A 19,591-nucleotide genomic window follows, 5' to 3' on the forward strand; every position below is an offset into this window, starting at 1 on the left:
AGCAGCTCTGTTCTTGGACATGCTCAGAACTGACTCCTTTCTCAACATCACTAAGACATTGGATGACTATCTCACGATTAAGTGTTTTTATTAAATTCAGACTAGATGTTATTCTCTTATCATCTGTGAAGTTGTATGAAACTAGGGAGTCTCATGATCATTTCCACGTGAGCATGACACAAAAGGCTGTGACAACACCCACAGCCATGCAGGCTATGGACTAAATGAGGTTCAGGCACATTGCTTTCGCTCCCTCAGGCAGCTCAGCAATTTGGGCATGCACCTAGGACACCTAAAGGGAGCTTTTAAAAAAAGATGGAGATAAGACAACAGGGAATGATTTTAAACTAATAGAGGGGAAACATAGATTAGATGTTAGGAGGAAATTCTTTGCTCAGAGGGTGGTGAGACACTGGAACAGCCTGCCTAATTAAGTGGCAGATGCCCCAATCCCTTGAGGTCTCCAAAGCCAGGTTGGATGGGGCTTTGAAAAACATAGTTCTAGTGGAAGGTACCCCTGCCTATGGCAGGAGGGCTGGAGTTAGATGATTTTTAAGGTCTCTTTCAACCCAAACCGTTCTATGATTCTGAGTTACACATACTACCTACAGTCCACACATTTCTTACTTGTAGAGCACTTCAGCAACACCCACTTCCTGAGTTTATGTTAGGTTTTAGATAAGACACTGAAATTATCTTGGAAGCACAGTGTGGAGAATATGTCTAAATTCTTGTAGCATGGTGCTATAAATACCAGGTGAAGAGCCCTACTCATTTTCTGATCTGATACATGTATTTCTAGGCAACCAAAGGTTCCTAAGCCTCATGAAAAAGATAGGTGGAATATTTGCAGCCCTTCATACTGCCAGTTAGTAACATAACATTTTTTCCCAATATTTGCTGATTTGCAAAACTGAGAAGTTTGGTTGATCTTGTTCTTTGCAACTTGAATGTCCTTTTCTGATACTAATAGACAGAACACATAATCAAGTTGTAACAGAAAGCACTCATGAAATGGGTAAACCTCAGAAAAACCTGTAGTTAAGAATGCATTATAGCTTCTGAGATAAAGGATATTTCTTTAAACACCTGATTTTGGAAGTATGTTTAAAAACTCATGCTGTGGACTATGATGTCTTTATCTAATAATGTTTGAAAAAGGACTTCGCTCCTTCAAAATAAACCCAAGACCAATACAAAATGATAAAATGAAGTAAAAAGAAAACCCCTAAACTCTCAGCTATACTCACTGAAATCCTCACTAAAACATCCTAAAGGCCAGACAAAGTACAGAAAAATGGTTTTACAGAACACTTCCAGCTTTTCAAAAGCACAATCATGAAACACAGACCTGTTCATTGCACTACTATGGTATGATGCCAAATATCATTAAGAGCTTCTCAGCAAAACAACAAACAAATCTCAAGTGCTAAAATATCATCTGTTGGGAACACATGCAGAAGCATCATGGAAAGGCTTATTAGCATAAAACAAACAGTAAAATTTATGCTGCAATAACTATAATGCTTTAAAATTATTCTATTTTTCACAAATTGCCTAAAACTCATGTAACATTAAATAAGAAATCAATAAATTCCTTAGTGGAGCAAGAAAGGCACTGTAACACATTTACACCAACGTAATATATAAGACTTTTTGTAGCTCCCTTGTGGGTATATAGTACTTGGGTTCTGCTCTGGCTCCATTTATGAAACTACCTTTATAACACACACTCATTATCTTGAGTACTGTATTTTCTAGCACTTATTAATTTATTCATCACAAATTAGCAAGGGAGCAATTTCTGACTTTTAAAGGAAGATCAATTAGCAAAAGTAGATAAGAAGTTTTTATTATCACTTCCATGAGGCAATTCTCCTGTAGGCAGCCATCTGAGAAAGGACACAGGGAGCCCAGAAGGAAGCTCTGGCTTGCTGGAAAGGCAGTTCTGCACCCTGAGTTTGCTGACTTACTTGTTACCAGGAATGGACAGGGGACAAGCACAAGGCTGGCAGTCATCCGGAGAGCCTCGGACAGTGCCGTAAAATCCCGGAGCACACCTCTCACAGTGGTGACCAGCAGTGTTGTGCTGACAGTCCTGCCGAGGAAGGAGACAGAATGAAAGCGGCATTTGATAATTACAAGAAAGCAGACAACATTCTGCTCCTAGCCCTAGGGATTCAAACCTACTTCAATACATAATTTCCCTGATATGATTCTCAGTGGGAATGCTTGCTTTAAGCTTCTATCAAATGTCTGCTGTGTAATGTATACAGGCTTAAAAGGAGAAAGAATACAGGTCTGTAGCTACCTAGATGTATCCTACAGAATTTCTTATCCCATTCATCCTTTCTTCGCTCCTTTGTTCCAGCCATTGGAAAAGGAACAATAATTAAAATTCAGTCTTACTGTACCAGGTCATGTGTATTACTGCCTCTAAGAGTAGAATTGTGTTTACTGTATGACACATGGCACATTGTTTCTCTGTTTTGAAGCTGTCTAGCTTTTCTTTTTATGCAAATAGTAATTCAGGGGTGAAAAAGCACTGCAAAATCTGAACTCGAACAGAAAGCTTCAAAAGTTTGCTTTTATCACTCTCCCTGAACTTTGACACTTAAGCTATTTAGGCAAAATTGTATAAAATATTGTCTTCTATTTTTTTTAGATTAGTAGCACAACTTAGGAATTTTACATTAACATTAACTGCTGCAAAGGTTTAAAAGTGTAATACCTGACAAATTGATGTTTCAGAGTCACACATAGTGCTGTGTCCATGACACTCACATACAGCACAGGTGCCTAAGGACTGAGCAGGTGTCCATCCCGCAGGTGGAGGTGGAAGTCTATAAAATCCTGGAGAGCATGACTGCAATAAAAAAAGATGAAGAAGAAAACAGATCATTACAGAGTGGACTGTGTGTGGGGAGCATTGCAAGCTCATCTTTCCAATCACCAGTTTTTACAAGTTGTGAAAAGAATCTGACAGGCTTCCAGCCGTGTTACAAACAATATACAGTACTTTACAGATAACAAGAGCCAGCCCTAATTGGAAACATAGCTGAAAAATCCCTGGAGCACTCTACTGGCATCAGGCTTTTATATTACAGCTTGAGAGATCTTTCATTCAGATGCAGAACACCTTTCTGTTCTCACTGTGCATCAAGCATCATTCCTTTCATTACTTAAGAAAAGAGTTTGTTTTCAAAATTATTTTTTTGTGTGGACTGTAGAGAGCAAGCATGATGATTCTGTTTCCTTCATCCCTGCTATGCTTTGCAGGTTCGACAAGCTAGTATCTGCCTACACACTACCTGATGGATAACAAGCAAAAGCTGAATAATAAACAAGAAAATGGCAGCATGGCTGCATTATTTATAGCTATATAATTTTAACACCATAAAAGTACAGAATTCAAAATGTTAAAGGTTTTCCATGTCTTGAGTCTATCAGCCCCAAACCAAGTTAATCCATCACTGTTTCCTCTACTGCATCTTGGCAATAAAATTTCACGAATAACCCAAAAATTGCTAGCAAAGATGACACATGCAAAATCAAACACTTGATCTTTATTTCAGGCTTATTACACAGTTCTGTGGATGCCCTAACAACTCTCAGAAAGCACACAGCTATGGCAGCATAAAAACACAAACAGGAACGTTTTGACAGTTGAGACCATTAGAGGTGAGTGCCTACTTGTCCCACGTATAAATCCCACCACCTAGTGGTGCCAGGAGCCTGTGAAAGCCGGCTGATGTAATTTCCTACTGATGACCACAATTTCTGCTTTTTGGAAAGGATGGTACACTTTTCACACAGCAATAGAATGGATGAAAAATAAAATAGAAGAATCTGGAGTAAGTAAGTTTTGTGACCAAAAGCAGGATTTTTTAATGAATCCCTAGCTGACATGCTAGATTTATTCATATATCACCACTCTGACAGTTTTATAATCATTGCTAAAACCTCCAGGAGTCTAAGTTATGGAAAGAGTATAAACACAATTATTTTCTTTAGAATCACAAAGAAATTAATCTTAACTCATTCTGCTTTTCCCCTTCTATTTTGACTTAGACCACATTAAGTTCCCTGAAGCATAGAAACAGTCTATCTTCCTTTTCATGGTTTGTTGAAGAATTCTAACCTAGATAAATAATCTCAAATTAAAGTAGTTCTGTTTCTTTACTAAAATATCCTTTTTCCCCGCCCCCTCTATCCCCACAAGTATGCTTGTCCAAACAAGGTTCAAAACACAGCTTTACAAGTTCTGAATGACTTCAGAATCAGATTGTATATACATGGTACATCCTCAAAACTAATATAAGGGTTTTTGTTTTTTTTTTCTGACATACCATTGACAGTCTTACCACCTATTTTGATCGAAGCATTTCTGAGATGAAATGAAACACAGACAAAAGATAAAACAGACTACATTTTTCAGTTGCAATTTGGAAGCTTTTCAGAAGTAGCCATTAGGAAAATTCTTACCATGCTTCTGCAGCCTACAACTAGTTGTGGAAAAAAAAATGGGGGGATATAAATGTCACTTTTAGTAAACACTGCTGTGCATAAAGTCTTCACAATATTATTATATGGATAAAGCATGCACAAACACATACACCATGTTAACACCTGCTTAAAAAATGTCAGGGTATCAGATATTTTTTTCCTGCTAAACTTCACAGAACACACCTTAACCTTGACTGAGCACACTAAAAATAAACTAAGTTATGAGTATGTGAAGATCACACAATTAAGAGTGATGTATGAAGGTTGCAATTGAGATATTTATTGAGCCCCTGGTGGGTGTGAATGAAAAAAAAGTTCTAATTACATTATCATCTATTTTTCTTCAAAAATCCAATTTGCTACAGTAATTAAAAAAAAAAAATGTACTTCTAAGCAAATAGAGTCCATTAAATTCTCATGTATTTACACAAGTTCAGGTGTATTCTCTTATTGAAATAGTGTGCAAAGAAAATTCATTCACTCTCTTGTACACCTTTCCCACGAACATACTGTTTCTGTTGACTTATTTACTGCATAACACAATCATGTATAACATCCAAAGGTATCAGAGTTCTCACAGATAATAAGGTATCTTTCCCTTCATTTACTTTAATTTTTTTCCCATTGCTATTTTGGGGAAACCCACTTAGGACGTTTGAGGCATTTGCAAAATACTCAAGATTTTGTTCCCTGCTACCCCCATCTAACAATTGCAGTGAATTCAGAATTGCTTGCGCTGAATAAAAATGAAAACACGGTATTCTGCACACAGAAAGATTGGCAGTCTCATCATCAAGAGCACGGACAGTCAGAAATATTAACTTACATTCTGCAGCCAATGTATTATATCTTAAACAATTTCTCTGGTACCTATCATGAAATCCATTTTACAAAAACACATACAAGTCAGCTGATTCACTAGAACACTTCAGTACTTTTGGAATATGCAATCTTCAGCATGAAATTGTAAGGAAAAAATAAATATAGTGCATGTCTAAGGAGCACTCAGGTCACTTAGCTGACCAACATTTTTCTCCTGTATTCAGCAAGTTAGTATTTTACTATTACAAGAGTACTATACCCTTATATGTTTAAAAAGGCTTGATCTGTTAGCATCAATCATGCAATTCACCCTCAGCAATGCTGTCCCAGTAAAGCTCACTCCTGTATTCTAAGTATTTGAGTCATTGCCATGGTTTCAGTGGCATATTTGCCTACAGCAATAAATAAAAGGGCTGAAATTCCCTGTAAGAGAAAATACCTGTGAGAGAAAATAAGCAATTAAATTAAGGGAGAGTTGCTGCCAGTTAAATGAATTCATACTCAATTACTGTTCACACCTTGCCAATGAATGGACCAGAGAAGGTACAAATACTTTTCCTGGGAATTAGGTTAGTACTGTACCTCACAGGACAGACCAGAGTAACCCAATGGGCAGTCACATTTCTCTATCAAGTAAGCCTGAGGAGCCATCCCAGACACAGGGCCGCCTTCAGCAACTTCCAAGGAGATCTCAGAAATCCTGGAAAAAAGGAGCAAACACCTCCAATGAGATTAGTCAAGCACTTGCTCAAACCCAGTTTTTTTTTAATCGGTTGGCACAGGAGGAAACAGTTTCATTTGGCTGTTTGTAGGATTCTTGATCTACAGCAGACAAACAACATTGGTTTTTTGCATATCCTAAGAAACTACAAAGTTAACACCACCTCTGGTCTTATCTTCTAGTTCTAGGCAATAGTATAACTAACTAAATCTCCAGCTTGATTCTATCTCTTCAATCTCTTTTCAGCCAAACTAGCAAAAGTTAACATACAAAAATTCATATCTGGTTCTTCACTTGGAGGAACTCATTAAGAAATTGATGACTCTCAGGGGGATGGCAGTAAAATTGTCCTCTTAATGAGCTTTTAATGAGGCAATTATTTAAAAAATAAAATCAATCCTAGTAATATCCTTGCCTCCCAACCATTCCTTGTCTTTCTAGCATGAATGCTGACCTGCTAAATAGGCTTGAGTACATAATGAACAGACAACAAATATAAAATCTAATTAAATACACTTAATCCTAGTGTATCAAAATGCTGTACTTTAAGCTTACTTCTTCATTTTGGGGATTTGTTAGTTTGCTTAAATGAATGCTATAATTTGGAACACCTGAGAAACCTGGAACACCTCAGAGGAACAAAATGTGCAGAATAATGTGCATTTTAAAACTTCGAATATAATGCTAACCTAAGTTAAAATGTCAAAAATTGTCTGACTAACTGACCAAATAAATGTCAATAATGTGGGTAGAATCTATTCAGTAAGTGTATGAGCACAGTGTTAATGGAGAGGAGCTCACAGAGCTGCTCACCTCTCCTCATGCTCAGCCTGTTCAACTTTTCCCAGACCTTGATTCCTCTGGGACTGAGTGGTGCTGTTCTGCTCTTTGGCATACAGGTACCAATGTCAGGGTGAATGGAGGAAAAGCAAATGCCCACCCCTGAACGAGATGAGAGTTTTGTGACTGAGCTCACATGACCAGACCCACACATCTTGATAACCTTGCATTGATATAAAAATCCCCAAAACAACCTAGTGACTTGAACACCATGCTCTCTTCTTACTCCCTGAAGAAAGGGGCTTAGCCAAACAGGGAAACAGAACAAAAAAACCCAAGCAAACAAAGCTAGGTCAAAACAGAAGGCTGAAAATCAAGAGGGCAAAACCATTCAGATTTTATATGTCAACGTAAAGTTACATTAAAATCTCTGTACATTTAATGGGAAAATAAAAATGAAATATGTCTCTCCATCATCCTCAAAAGTGAGGGCACAGTTGAAAAACTGTTTACTGTCATAAAGCTGTATTTAGATAACAATACACTCTAGGACCTCAAAGCTACCTATTGTTTGTGTGAAAATGTTACTTAAGGAAGGTCAGGCTTGGCTGACTTTTGGAAACTGTCTATTAAGCAGCAGCCAAACAACTGCTACCTGATCACTGTTGGGAATATTGAAATAATTTGCAGTGAAATTGAAAGCATACTTCAATTCAAGAAATTTATTATCACAGCCCTGTTGCAAAACAAAATCTAGTAACTGCAATGTTTCCATTTAGAGTGTTGAATGTGAAAATGAGGGCAACAAAATGAACAATACAGAAGAAAAATATTTGGGTTGGGATTCTGAGTAGAAACCTCTAAATCACTAATAATGCTACATCTTGGAAGCAGAAACAACATTAGCATTGCTACTAAACTGTTTAGTTAATAGAGTGCTAACGCTAGACTGAAGCTATTTTTATATTCCCAATTGCTGCTGCTACTTTGACTTTATTTCAAAGTGTTTTCCTGTAGTTTATCACTTACCTGCAGCTATTAAACTTTAAACAATTTAAATTAAAGCACTATTAAAACCTAAAAAAAAATGTAAAAATACTTCTTATGCATCTTTTCCTCCTCCCATCCACAGATTCTTTAACTTTATATATCTTTTTCTACTAGGCACAGTCAAGTGGAAAGAGAAACTTTAGTAGTTTAGAAAAGGGCACTTATTTGGGAAACATAACACACTGTATTTAAACACATATTTTATTGTCACTTAATTCAAACATATGTTTAAATTTGAGTATAAATATTGTTCTAAGGATAGGTCTCAACTTATTATTAATAAAAGCCTTAAAGTCTTATGCAATGTAATATTCCACTAACCTTTAAAAATATTTTTGGGGATTTATATTTTAGTCTCATGCAAAATTTCAAAACTGAAATCATTCAAGGTGCTAAATTGAAAAAAAAAAAATAATGTATTCCTGCTATATTCTACCTAAAGTCTCAGATATCATGTGACAAATGTTAACTTTGTAACTAGACAGATCATAAAAATCCATTGTGACATAACCTCCTCCAAAATCAAATACAAAATTATATGCAAGGTTATGACTTCAGATGGAGAGTTACCAGAAAGACCAGATGAACTGTTTGCTAAGCTGTCATAAAATGTCACATTCTGAAATGCCATGCTGTAAAAATATATTCTGGTTCTTAAAGTGACACCTTGCAAACCTGCCTTGGAACTGAAAAGTCCTCCCCTGTTCTGACTGCCTCACTACTGGGCAGTCTTGATAAAATGCTGGTGCAGTGCAGGCCTAGTGCAGTCACAGGAGTCACACACACCAGAGACCGAAATCAGCTTTGCTGTCAAAACTTTCCTTTTGATACTCCAGCTGAGACAGTACTCAGTTTTTTCTTCCACAGCTGAACTAAGATATGTACTGCTTAGAGGGAAGGGAGAAACATACATGAAACATGAATATGCTTCTCAAATTTTCCACATTGCATTGGGGTTACCTTCATAACTCTTTTCCTGGGAATCCCCTTGCTTGTAATACAATATCCTAAATGGACTATGCCAAAAATAAATTAAACCAATGTTAAACACTTATGGCATCTGTTACTAATATTTAGCATCTAGCCAGTGCAAGCTATATGAATACTTTTCTGTAAATTATATACTTTAAAGAGAAACTATAAACTATAAATGACTATGTTTTCTGTCACACAGTACTGTGAAGCTGCACAGTGTCTGCCCCTATTATTCACCTTCAAACTCCAAAGGCCTGCAAACTCTTAAAGACCTATTTGTACCTTAGAAACCTAGAAATAATTTTAGTTTATCATTTCTATGACAGAATGACAGAATGATAAGGACTTCTGGAGATCTTTGGAGCTGATTATTCCCATCCCTTTACCAATAAATTTTGATTGCAAAGGATATTGTGTATTAATTATTAAAAACTTTGTGCAATAGTCTATTAAGCTATTCTAGAACTTCTCTAACCCCAGCAGTTTATCTTTCATGTCTAATGTGAATCTTTCTTGCTAAAGTTTAAGTTCATGTTTGTTTTTGACTTGACCACCAAGGCAAGAAAGAAGTCATTCTTTCCATTTTCTCTGTGACAACATTTAAAGCATCATAAAACAATTTCTAGTTTCTAGACATATCTAGTTCTTTATATCTTCTTTCACATGTCATATTTTCTAACCTATAATGATGGTCACTGATATCCCCCGAGCACTGATATCCCCCAAATTATTTAGCAAAATGTCGTGGTTTGACATGGAAAGAGAATTTTTTCCGGAAGGAAGAGGTCAATTTGGATACCAATTGAAGGTGGACACGCCTCTGAGAACACAGAGGGGTTAAAAGCAGAATTCCCAGGAGAACTCGCTCTCTTTGGTTCCGGTCAGCGTGCAGTGCAGCCTCTCCCCTGCCCGGCCGTGGCTGGGTGGGGAGGGGAAGGCTCATGGCCTGACTGAGGTGGGCCCAAGGTTGGTGGGACTGGAACCAGGCTGGCCCCTGCAGATGGAAGGGTGGAGAAATCTGGGATGTCTCCGTTCCCCCCCAGAATTTCTCTCCCGAGAGGGAGAGAGAAAGAGACAGCAGCAGTGGAAGAGTGGGGCGGGGGGGGGGGGGGGGGCTGGGGGGGTGCTGCAAGGTGCCTAGCCGCGTGGGAGCTGGAGTCTGGGCAGAGCCATCCAGGGAGTTTGGACTTTTAACCCTTCCTTGAGAGATGAAAGCTTTGTGAATTTTCCTTTCCCCTCCTCGGTTTGAAAGAGAGGAAGAGGGACACCTTGGACCCTGGGATGTTAGAAGGAGGAATTCTAGATGGGAGGGGGACAAGGAGTGGCTTTTGGCTGGACTTTTCTGTGTTGGCCACAAACTGAACCAATCTTCTCCTCCAAGAGAGACTGTATTTTGGGAGGATGCCAGTGAGTCAAGAGACCTGCTTCAGCTGGGAAAAGACAAAAGTGGAGTGAATGGAGAAAAAGTTAGGGGGTTTGTGGTGGTTCCCCCTTGTCCTCAAAGGAAAGAGAAGAGAAGAAGATCTCTGTTCCTGAAACCCTCGGCCCGAGGGGAAATGGAAAAATGGGGGGGGACTGTGGTCCCAAACAATGAAAAAACTGAACTGTTGTTTTCTCCCCTCTTGGCAGGGCATTCTTGAAAGGAAAAATCCTAAAAGCAGTCTGTCCATCCATGCATTGGTAGTGAGAGCACTGTGCATGGAAAGGAGAGGGTCACCATGGCAAACTTTTCTCTGGGCGGTGCCATGTGTGACATGGAAACAGAGGATGTGGAGCTGTGTTTTCTTGGGGGGTCTGTGGCACAGGAGAGACTCTGTTCCCTTGAAGGGGCTGAGTATCGATTGTCTGGAGGGTGGAAACCTGATTGGGGTCCAGATTGTGTCTCACTGTGGTTTGTTGGAATTGGGTGGTGGTGGGAGGAATGCTTTGCAAGGTTTTCATTTGATCTTTGTGGTTTTTTTTTTTTCCTTTTTTTTCCTTTCTTTTTTTTCTTTTGTAGTAGTAGCTTAATAAAGTTGTTTTTTTCCTGTTATTAAGCTTGGGCCTGCTTTGCTCTGTTCTAGATTCCACTTCACAGCATTCAAGGGAGGGATCACATTTTCATGGGGGCACTGGCATTGCGCCAGTGTCAAACCATGACACAAAAATAACTATTTTCTTGAATTCCATTGACCTGAACTTCATTAGGCTTTACTCATGTTGGGTGAAAATAAAAGAGGTTGTGTTTTTCACTTTGCAGGCCATCTCTATTTATACATGCAGATAGAGAATTAGCATTTCTCAACAAGAATATTGTTACTGAATCCTGTTCACCTGGTGATATGCTGTAAACAACAGACTTCTCTTTGAAGAACAGATAACTAAGCAGTTGTTCCTTGTTTGTTCAATTGACTGCTACTTTCAGACAACTGACCTTTAGATTGCAGAGATTTTTGTACTGTCCCTGTTAAGTTGCTGCCTGATGTCCACTTCAAATTTAGTGATATCTTAATTTCCTTGCATAAGTGATTCATTAATAGATGGAATAGAAGATGTTGAATCTGACACTAATAAATTTAACTTCCCACTCACAGGAGAAAATTCCTTTATGCACTAACATCTATATTTAATTACAGCATCATGCTTTCATAAAGTAGACCTTTATTCAAAAAGTACATTAGGTTTGTTTCGGAATGTGTGTGCCTACATGTGTTTGCTGTTCTAGGATCCTGAAAATAGAGATCCTATTTGCCTAGTGTGATTTAAATCTTCTAGCGCATAAAACTTCCCTCTTCTGTGTCTTCTGCTCTGCCAAATGCAAATTCCGTCTGCTCTTTCTTCTCAGCAATGGCTTACAGCTGGTGTCATAAATACAAATTCTGCTGGGAGTAGCTGAGAGGTCTATGAGATTATCTGACTACTGCACTATTTCAGATCACTGCATGAAGGAGTTACCTGCTCTGCCTCATGATATTGCCGTGAGTCGCCTTGATAAGAATGTAATGAACATCATACAACACGTTCATGAAGTCTTCCCGGGATACAGTTCTACTTGGTCTTGAGTCATCTCCATGATGTTTCCAGGTGAAATCTGCCTGAGACATGCTCCTGTTGAGACCTGGGTTACCATGATAATATTCCCAGGGTCCAGGGTTTCTTTGGTCATCACCATAATATTCCCATTCATGCTGAAAGACAGAAACACAAAAGACAGATTATTAACAATATTCAAAAGACACATGTGCGTAAGTTTTGGGCTAAAAAAACAGATGGAAATGTTACCTCTGTCATCTCTATTTCATGCCTTGTCAGCTGACCAATCAGAGGGGCAGCCATATGCCGGACAATAATTCTTGTATTTGTGGGAGGCCCACCTCTTATGATGACTTGTGGGGAGTAAGTAGTAAAACCTGTCTCTTCTCGTGCTTCAAAGTAGATGGCATATTTCAGTTTTCCTCCATAAGCGGTCAGCTAGCAAAGCACAAAAAGAAATCTCATTTTCAGTTAGCTAAAAATAAATTTCTGGTAAGGAGATAGACGTGGTCTGCACCTATGCGCAGCCTGATGAATGCATGCATGGTAGAAAATAGCAATATGTACTTGTGGAACTATCTGGGGACAAGAGCTGTGTTCAAAAACACTCATCCACAATTTGTTATTATATTACACTAAAACCAGTATATTATCTATTTCCAGTGTCTTGGTGCTCCACCAAACCAAGAAGTATCAAAAGTGTAAAATAAATTGTCACAGAGGTGCATAACAACATCCAAAAGGATGGTTCTTTCAATCATTTTCTCCCATGTAATCTACAAATATCATGTATTTTTTGCTAAAAATGGGAGAAACAAAAAATTGCAAGAGTGTTATATTAAATTTATTTAGCTTTATTTTTCAAAAAACATTTTTATAGGAAAACTTATCCTGTGGAGAAATAGAACATAGATATTTTCAGATATTAAGAAGTAAAATATTGTTTGTGTTACTTTATGAATTTCCATAATAACAGAGCAAATAATTTTTAATAAGAATTAAAAAAAAAAAAGCCACATCAGTATTCAGTAGAGTTTTAGGTTTACCTTCCGTCCCTCAAACTGCTCTGGAAGTCTCCAGTAAACAGGTTCTGACCGAAGATCCTGCATCACCTGTTCTATGTTTGCTACTATTTCAGGAGGCTGGAACGCAATCCCCAAAAGAGTGCTACGCTGAAGCTTTTCATCCACCAGTGGCAGAATCATTTGCTCTGGCTTCAAGGTCACCTATGCATATTTGAAAAAATTGAGAAGAAAATTAACTCTATTTTTTCTCCATGAAATGTTAGTCTTTAAATTCTAGCTCTTTAAAAAATTACTTCTAGGTAATTTCATTTCACATCATCAGCAATTTGTCACAAAGCAGTCTTGCTACTCCTTCAGGTATGAACAGTGCTAATAATGACTTTCCCCTTGAGCCTTTTGCACATTGTTCTCAATGTTAACAAAGAATGTAGCAGTACTGGTTAAAATACTTTAATCAGCAAGTGATTCCACAAATTTTATCAAAGTGATTTTCATAGTGCTATTTTTGTCTCAGGCCTCTTTTGTTCAGATTGTGAGAAATGTTACCTTACAAAGAAGCACTTTCTCACCACTTATAGATCATTGGAGCTGTAAAACACAGTGTCTGATGCCTTGATATCTCTATGCAATAGTCAAGCTAAATGTTCTCCAGGTAATTTGCAGAGAGTGAGGCTTCAGTGAAGGTTTCTGTAACTCTAAATTCAGCTTTATTAAAAAAATACAAGGATGCCACTTAATGTGCTTGTAATTTTCTTAGACTGGTTGACAAAGTCTCATTAGCATTATATTGAAATCATTATTTTGATCAAAAACTGTAGTAAGAGTTTTAGTAATTCTGTGCCAATGGAAGCACCTCAGGGAACATGTGAACAGATGCAAAGAGCTGGTATCAATACTGCTTTCTCTCGAAGAGTGAAGAAGATGAAAACAAATGCAGGTAGCAGTCATACCATCAACAAACTGGTGATGAGATATAAGTCAGGTAATAAGGAATCAACCAAACCCTGGACTGTACTTTCAGTATCCTGGTATTTCCATTTACAGCAGCATCTATGGACTGATCAGACATGGAAACACTCCTAACACTGCCAGCCCTGAGAGAGACTTACTGATTTTGTATCAACTGTATTTTACTATTTAATACTTTAGATACCAAGAAAAGAGTCAACACATATGAATTTTAGATCATTCATCATACCTTATTGTCATATAAATCTGGATTTGCTTGTTTAAACAAGTCTAATGTAATTTGAAGCACCTGAGAGTATCCAAAATAGCCTCTAGCAGCTGGCAGTCTAGCAGTCTCTAGCAGCCTCTAGCAGTCTCACTTATTTTACAGTTCTGTATCAATTCTGAAATGGATGAGAGTACCGAAGACTAGATGTGACATGGACATACACTTCTTTAGATATGAGCATAAATACAAAAGGAAATTAATCAAGAGAAACAAAATAATCAGAAGGTTTAATTTTTTTCTGCTTTGTGCTGCCACGAAGGTCAAAGCACAATTATCCAGAACTGTTGCTGTTATGGAACTGGATCAAATTTTATAAATTTAGCCTTCTACAGCCTTTCATCTCCAGTCTAGCAACATATGATGGGCAAAACTGAAATAATGATAAAAACTGGGTCAGCTCATAATAAATCACTTCATCCACCGGGAAGGGAAAGGGCTGCTATGGGATTGAACAATGAACGGGAGAATAAATGCTATCCATATTATAAGAGATTAACTTGATTTCAGCCTAAAGTATCCTTATCTAACTGATGCTTGTACATGACTAGTCTGGGGCTTTGGCTGATTTAGTCAGACATTCCTTCTATGGTTGGCATTCTTTCAAGCAGAGCTATGACTGACCATAGATGGGGACAGAACAAATAATTTTCCATTAAACATCTTTCCTCCAGAATGCAACTGAGGGGCTGGTATAGCAGCAGTCTCAATGTGTATTTTGTGCTTGTTGTACAGATAAATGGAGACATCCAGTTTGCCTTATTTATCAGTCCAGCACAGGTCTCAAGACCCTCTTCCACAAACAGTTGTAGAGCTCTTTGTTTACTCTGATGGATTGTACTTTCCGTGCGTGAATTTAAATATAGCTTCAATAAGCTCTTTTTTAAAAATGAAAGAACACCCCACCAAAACAACAAAACCAATAAGGAAAATAAACAGATTAACTGAACTAGGGGAAATTTATGCTGGACAACAGCATCTGTGACCCTTGAATACACCTGGGTAAACTGTGTATCACATACAAGGGATTATGTTGCAGTGCATTAGACAGCATAATTTCCCCCCATGACCAGCTTGCCCTTTCTTGGGGTTTAATAGCTTTACTTTGGCTGGATGTCAGCTATCCTATCACTCATTTTCTTATCTACTTATTTCCTTTTAATGTCTTGACCCTGATTGCCTAATGGAACATACCGCTCTCACCACTCCTCAAAGCATAAAGAGGAAAGCGATTGCTTAAATGTTTGGCCATTTTCTAGCTACCTCTCAGTGCCTGACTAAAAGATGCCAGCAGGAAACAACATTATCGCATTACATGGCTCAGCAGTTTTCTACTCACCCACACACGGATCAGCCCCCTTGCCTCGCTGCACTGTGTAGTGAGGCCAAAGCAATAGCAACTGCTGCAGCCAAGTGGGTTTCTGGCAGAGAGACCAAATGTACCAGACTTGCACCTGTCACAGTGGACACCTTCCACATTAACCTGGAAGAGAGAGTATTTTTAAAAGGAAAAAAAAAAAAAAAAGTTTTATTTCAAGGTAGCAATAGAAATAGAAAATCCTACTGTAATGATAATAACAGGGTGCAGCAAGAAATAATAATAAGCTTTAGGAAATATTCAAGGAACTCTCCAGCTTCTTATCACGTGTGTATGCAAACATATGTAATTAATGTAATTAAGGCATTTGCATTTGTATCCACTGAGTAGCTCTGAGCAATAGATGCTGGCTTCACACTGAAAGTCGTAAGCACAGAAAAATTAAATGGCACTTTGGGCATGACATGCTCAATAATTGATTGATAAGATAAGAAAAATAAGTTGTTCTGAAATTGCCCGTGTTAATCAAGCCTTCTGTTTAATAGGAATTAGCATTGACATGTTCAGATAGTTAAGGTACAGCACTAAATGTTCTTGCTGAGAAATGTATTTTAATGGAAATTCTGAAGAGAAAAGCTTTCCCGTCTTCTTGATTGTTTTCCACATCATTGAACTGTATTAACAAGGCTGAAATGTTTCACTGCTGTAATGTCAGTGCTTTTATTTTCATTTTTCAATTAGTCCAAATAAAAAGCTATTCCAGATAGGGCAGATACACAATAATTTATGCAGAGCCTTTTAAAACCATTTTCATACTGAGACCAAGGTATTAAAAAGAAAAAAAGTCAACAATATGAAAATACTGGTTGGCTTTTCCTCTCCATAAACCTTTTTTGTTCTCTTGAGACTAGTGTGAAGAAGCCAATCTAAAAAAAAATAAACTTTTCAAAGCTTATACAATAAACCAACATTATCTCTCAGGATTTACCAGTTTTAACCCTCATTTCCACATGTTCTATCAACAAATGTGCGTACACTGTATTTAGCTTAGATTTTGCTGCTTTTTGTCAGGGCTGACAATGAGGCTCCTGAGCCTTTGAGAGCTCATTTCTGCAGCTGTAACAGCAGGTTTAAATGGGAATGATTATAATTTTCTAAAAATCTAGTTTCTTCAATGTACAACTATTAAAAAACAAAAAAAGCTACACAAAAGATTAACCAACCTTAGATTTAAATGTAACCTCAGATTAAAATTCTGGGAGGAAAAATGCTTACTTAATTCAGTATTATTTTCCCATTTTCTCTCATAAGCAGCAATTTTTAGTTGCTTTGAATTTTGTTTCATGTCAATTGCACTTCCTTATCATTAATCATAAGCTAAATATACACTGTTCATTTGCACTCAGAGAAACACAAGCAACTATGTTATTAGCCTTAAAAGAATCAACAAAGAAACACTTCTATTTTAAAATGCCACAAACCCCTACTCTTTCTACTTAGTGCTTACAAGAACTGCAAGACAAACGACCCAGAAAAGTTGTGGAGTCTCCTTTTCTGGAGATAGCAGTCTGGACACAACCCTGAGTCATGTGCTCAAGGGGACCCTGCTTGAGCAGGGGAGTTGGGCTAGATGACCTCCAGTGATCCCTTCCAACCTGACCAATCCTGTGATTCTGTGACATGCTGGACCTAATCCAGAAATGGGGAACTGAGATGGTTAGAGGGGCTGCTGCTTGTCATGTATCAAAAGAGGATGAAAGAACTAATATACTTCAATTGCTGCATTTCAATGGCTGACACAGGGCAAATAGCACTGAGTTTTATTCAGACAGTCCATGTGGTCTACTCACTTCCATTTTCTTATGGTGTCATCATCAAATAAATCAGTACTTGTGAAATAGAACCTAATGCTCCCTGTTCAAATATACCTGAAAATGGGAGGGTGTTCAAGCAGTTTGCTGAAAGAGGTTGTGAAATCTCTCCCCATGCTTGGAAGTACTGCCTCAGCAGTGTCTTTCAGACAAGGTGCTGGACTAGATGATCTCCACAGGTCACTTCCAACCTAGTTTGTTCTACAGTTCTGTGTCTTGAAACTCAGAATTAAGTGACTGTCGCCCATTTAACAAAATAATTACCTGGCAATTCAATTATTTAAATTCATCCTTCCATTTTACTATCTCTTTGTGTCAATACAGACCTAAAGAAGAATGAATCCGAATTCCAGAAAGAATCTCTAGGGGTCACTTTTAAAAACCTCCTTCCTAGAAGTACAATATCACCAATACTAGGTCACATTACGCAAGCCTCTTTTTAGCCAGTTCTTGAAAATCTCCTAGAGTGGAAATTTCACATGTTTCTGGACAATGTGTACCACTGCTGCATAACTCTGATTTTTTTTTTCTAATGTCCAATCCAATATTCCCAAGCTCTCTTAAGCAGCTGTTGTCCCTTGTTACATCTGCCATCGTCAGAAAGGACTTTATTCCATCAATTACTCTTTGAAGTGGCTAATACATCGTAATTGCATTTCCTCCTATTAACCTATTTTTTCAGCCTAAGAGAGAGTCCAGCTCTCTCAGTACATCCTCACAGATCATCTGCTGTGAGACTCTTCTCCAGACCCTCTTCAATTTCTCAACAACACTTTCAAATCAAGCTCTAAAACTGGACAACATTTCCAAGTGTAGTCTTACCATCACCAGCTACAGTAAAAGTAGAGCACTGAGTAGATAAAGCCTTTCCCCTGCTCACCATGCTCTTTGTGATGTCCTACCTTGCAGCTGCATTGACCACTGAGCTCACTACATCCAGATCAGTGGGCAGTTTTCCTAATTTACCGCAAGATTATACAGTGGGTTTATATTGTGTTTTCCTTCAGGATTGCCACTCAGGCTTCTTCCTCCCAAACTGTACTTATTCTTGAGGTCATTCCACTCCAGTTAATGACCTTTCTATTTTCCCAGCCATCAGGCTTTTCAAGAACCCTCTAGACAGTAATTCTACCGTTCAGCACATCAACCTCGACCTCCTCCAAGTCAGCAGTATTTTCAAATGTGCTGATCGTGAATTCTGTCATCTGTGTCGCTGAGGAAGGTATTGGCTCTGGGATAATCTGCTTGCTGGCTACCAACTGCATATCAAACCAATTAGTGCCCTGTAAGCTCAGCAATGCAGCCAACTCTCAAACAACCTAAGTGTGCTGTTCTACCAAGCACAATTCCAAATAAGAATGTTGTAGACGATGATGCCAAAAGTCTTTGCTTTAATGATCCTGAACTGGATGAAGTCTACTTCAAACAGATACTATTGCAGTGAATTCTACTCATTAAATGCTGAATATTGACTCCATCTAAGTCAATGTACTTTGAATTAGCACTGTGGCATACTGTGGTTACTGATGTGTTTGCTTTTATTGTGCCCAGAATCTGAATAAGAATTGTATTATGGGGATGAACTGGCAACAGTTCTGTAAGAATAGACAGAAATAAAAACTGGGGGAAAAAGAGGATGCTAAGGATCCTCTGTAGAGTGTCAGTATGTGGAAAAGCAACTAATAAACCCTTAAGTCTTTCTTTATGTTGGACTCCTCCCACATCAGTTCCCAAATGCACTATGAAAACTAAGGAGATTGTTGTGCATATACTGTTTGAACAAGTAAGAGCAAGTGCCAATGAAATCAGAAATAAACTTCTCAGCAGTTATAAGATCAGTTTACAGCCTTATTGTCCTACCTTGCAGCTGCATTGGCCAGAATGATCGATGCATGAGCACTTTCCCTCTGCATCACAGCTCTGTGGATCTGTGCCAGCCAGAAGGCACTGACAAGCGACACAATGTGGATAATTCCAGTAACCCAACCTGCACTCAGTGCATTTTTCTCCAGAGAATTCAGGACGGCAAAAACAACAGCCTGTATTTAAGTCACACTGAGAACTTAAGGCTCCAATGAGGCTGCACTCACAGGGCTAAAAAGGAGAGAAACAAGGTAATTGTAATTGTGCTTCTGAAAAAAAAAAAACCAACAAAACCAAAACCCAACCAAAAACCAATTCACCTCCTTTAAGTATCTATAAATAAAATACAGCAATGAATTTCCACTGTCTAAAAATAACATAATTAAATTATAAAGCCAGTAATGTATTTTTATT

The 19,591-nt window shown here is 38.1% G+C and overlaps 1 protein-coding gene across 2 annotated transcripts in view; it reads right to left on the reverse strand.

Annotated features, from left to right (window-relative positions):
• LAMA2 (laminin subunit alpha 2) overlaps positions 1 to 19,591 on the reverse strand; it is a 335,231-nt gene that overhangs the window by 92,594 nt on the left and 223,046 nt on the right. For both annotated transcript variants that reach the window (XM_077782208.1, XM_077782207.1), the window contains 8 exons: positions 19,175 to 19,408; positions 15,465 to 15,608; positions 12,913 to 13,092; positions 12,116 to 12,304; positions 11,789 to 12,021; positions 5,911 to 6,028; positions 2,732 to 2,866; positions 1,974 to 2,098 (listed from right to left, as the gene is read on the reverse strand). In XM_077782208.1, the coding sequence (XP_077638334.1) occupies positions 1,974 to 2,098; positions 2,732 to 2,866; positions 5,911 to 6,028; positions 11,789 to 12,021; positions 12,116 to 12,304; positions 12,913 to 13,092; positions 15,465 to 15,608; positions 19,175 to 19,408 (1,358 nt within the window). The remainder of the gene's footprint in view (positions 1 to 1,973; positions 2,099 to 2,731; positions 2,867 to 5,910; positions 6,029 to 11,788; positions 12,022 to 12,115; positions 12,305 to 12,912; positions 13,093 to 15,464; positions 15,609 to 19,174; positions 19,409 to 19,591) is intronic.

Source organism: Lonchura striata, chromosome 3, assembly GCF_046129695.1.
Source record: "Lonchura striata isolate bLonStr1 chromosome 3, bLonStr1.mat, whole genome shotgun sequence".
Taxonomy (NCBI): Eukaryota; Metazoa; Chordata; class Aves; order Passeriformes; family Estrildidae; genus Lonchura; species Lonchura striata.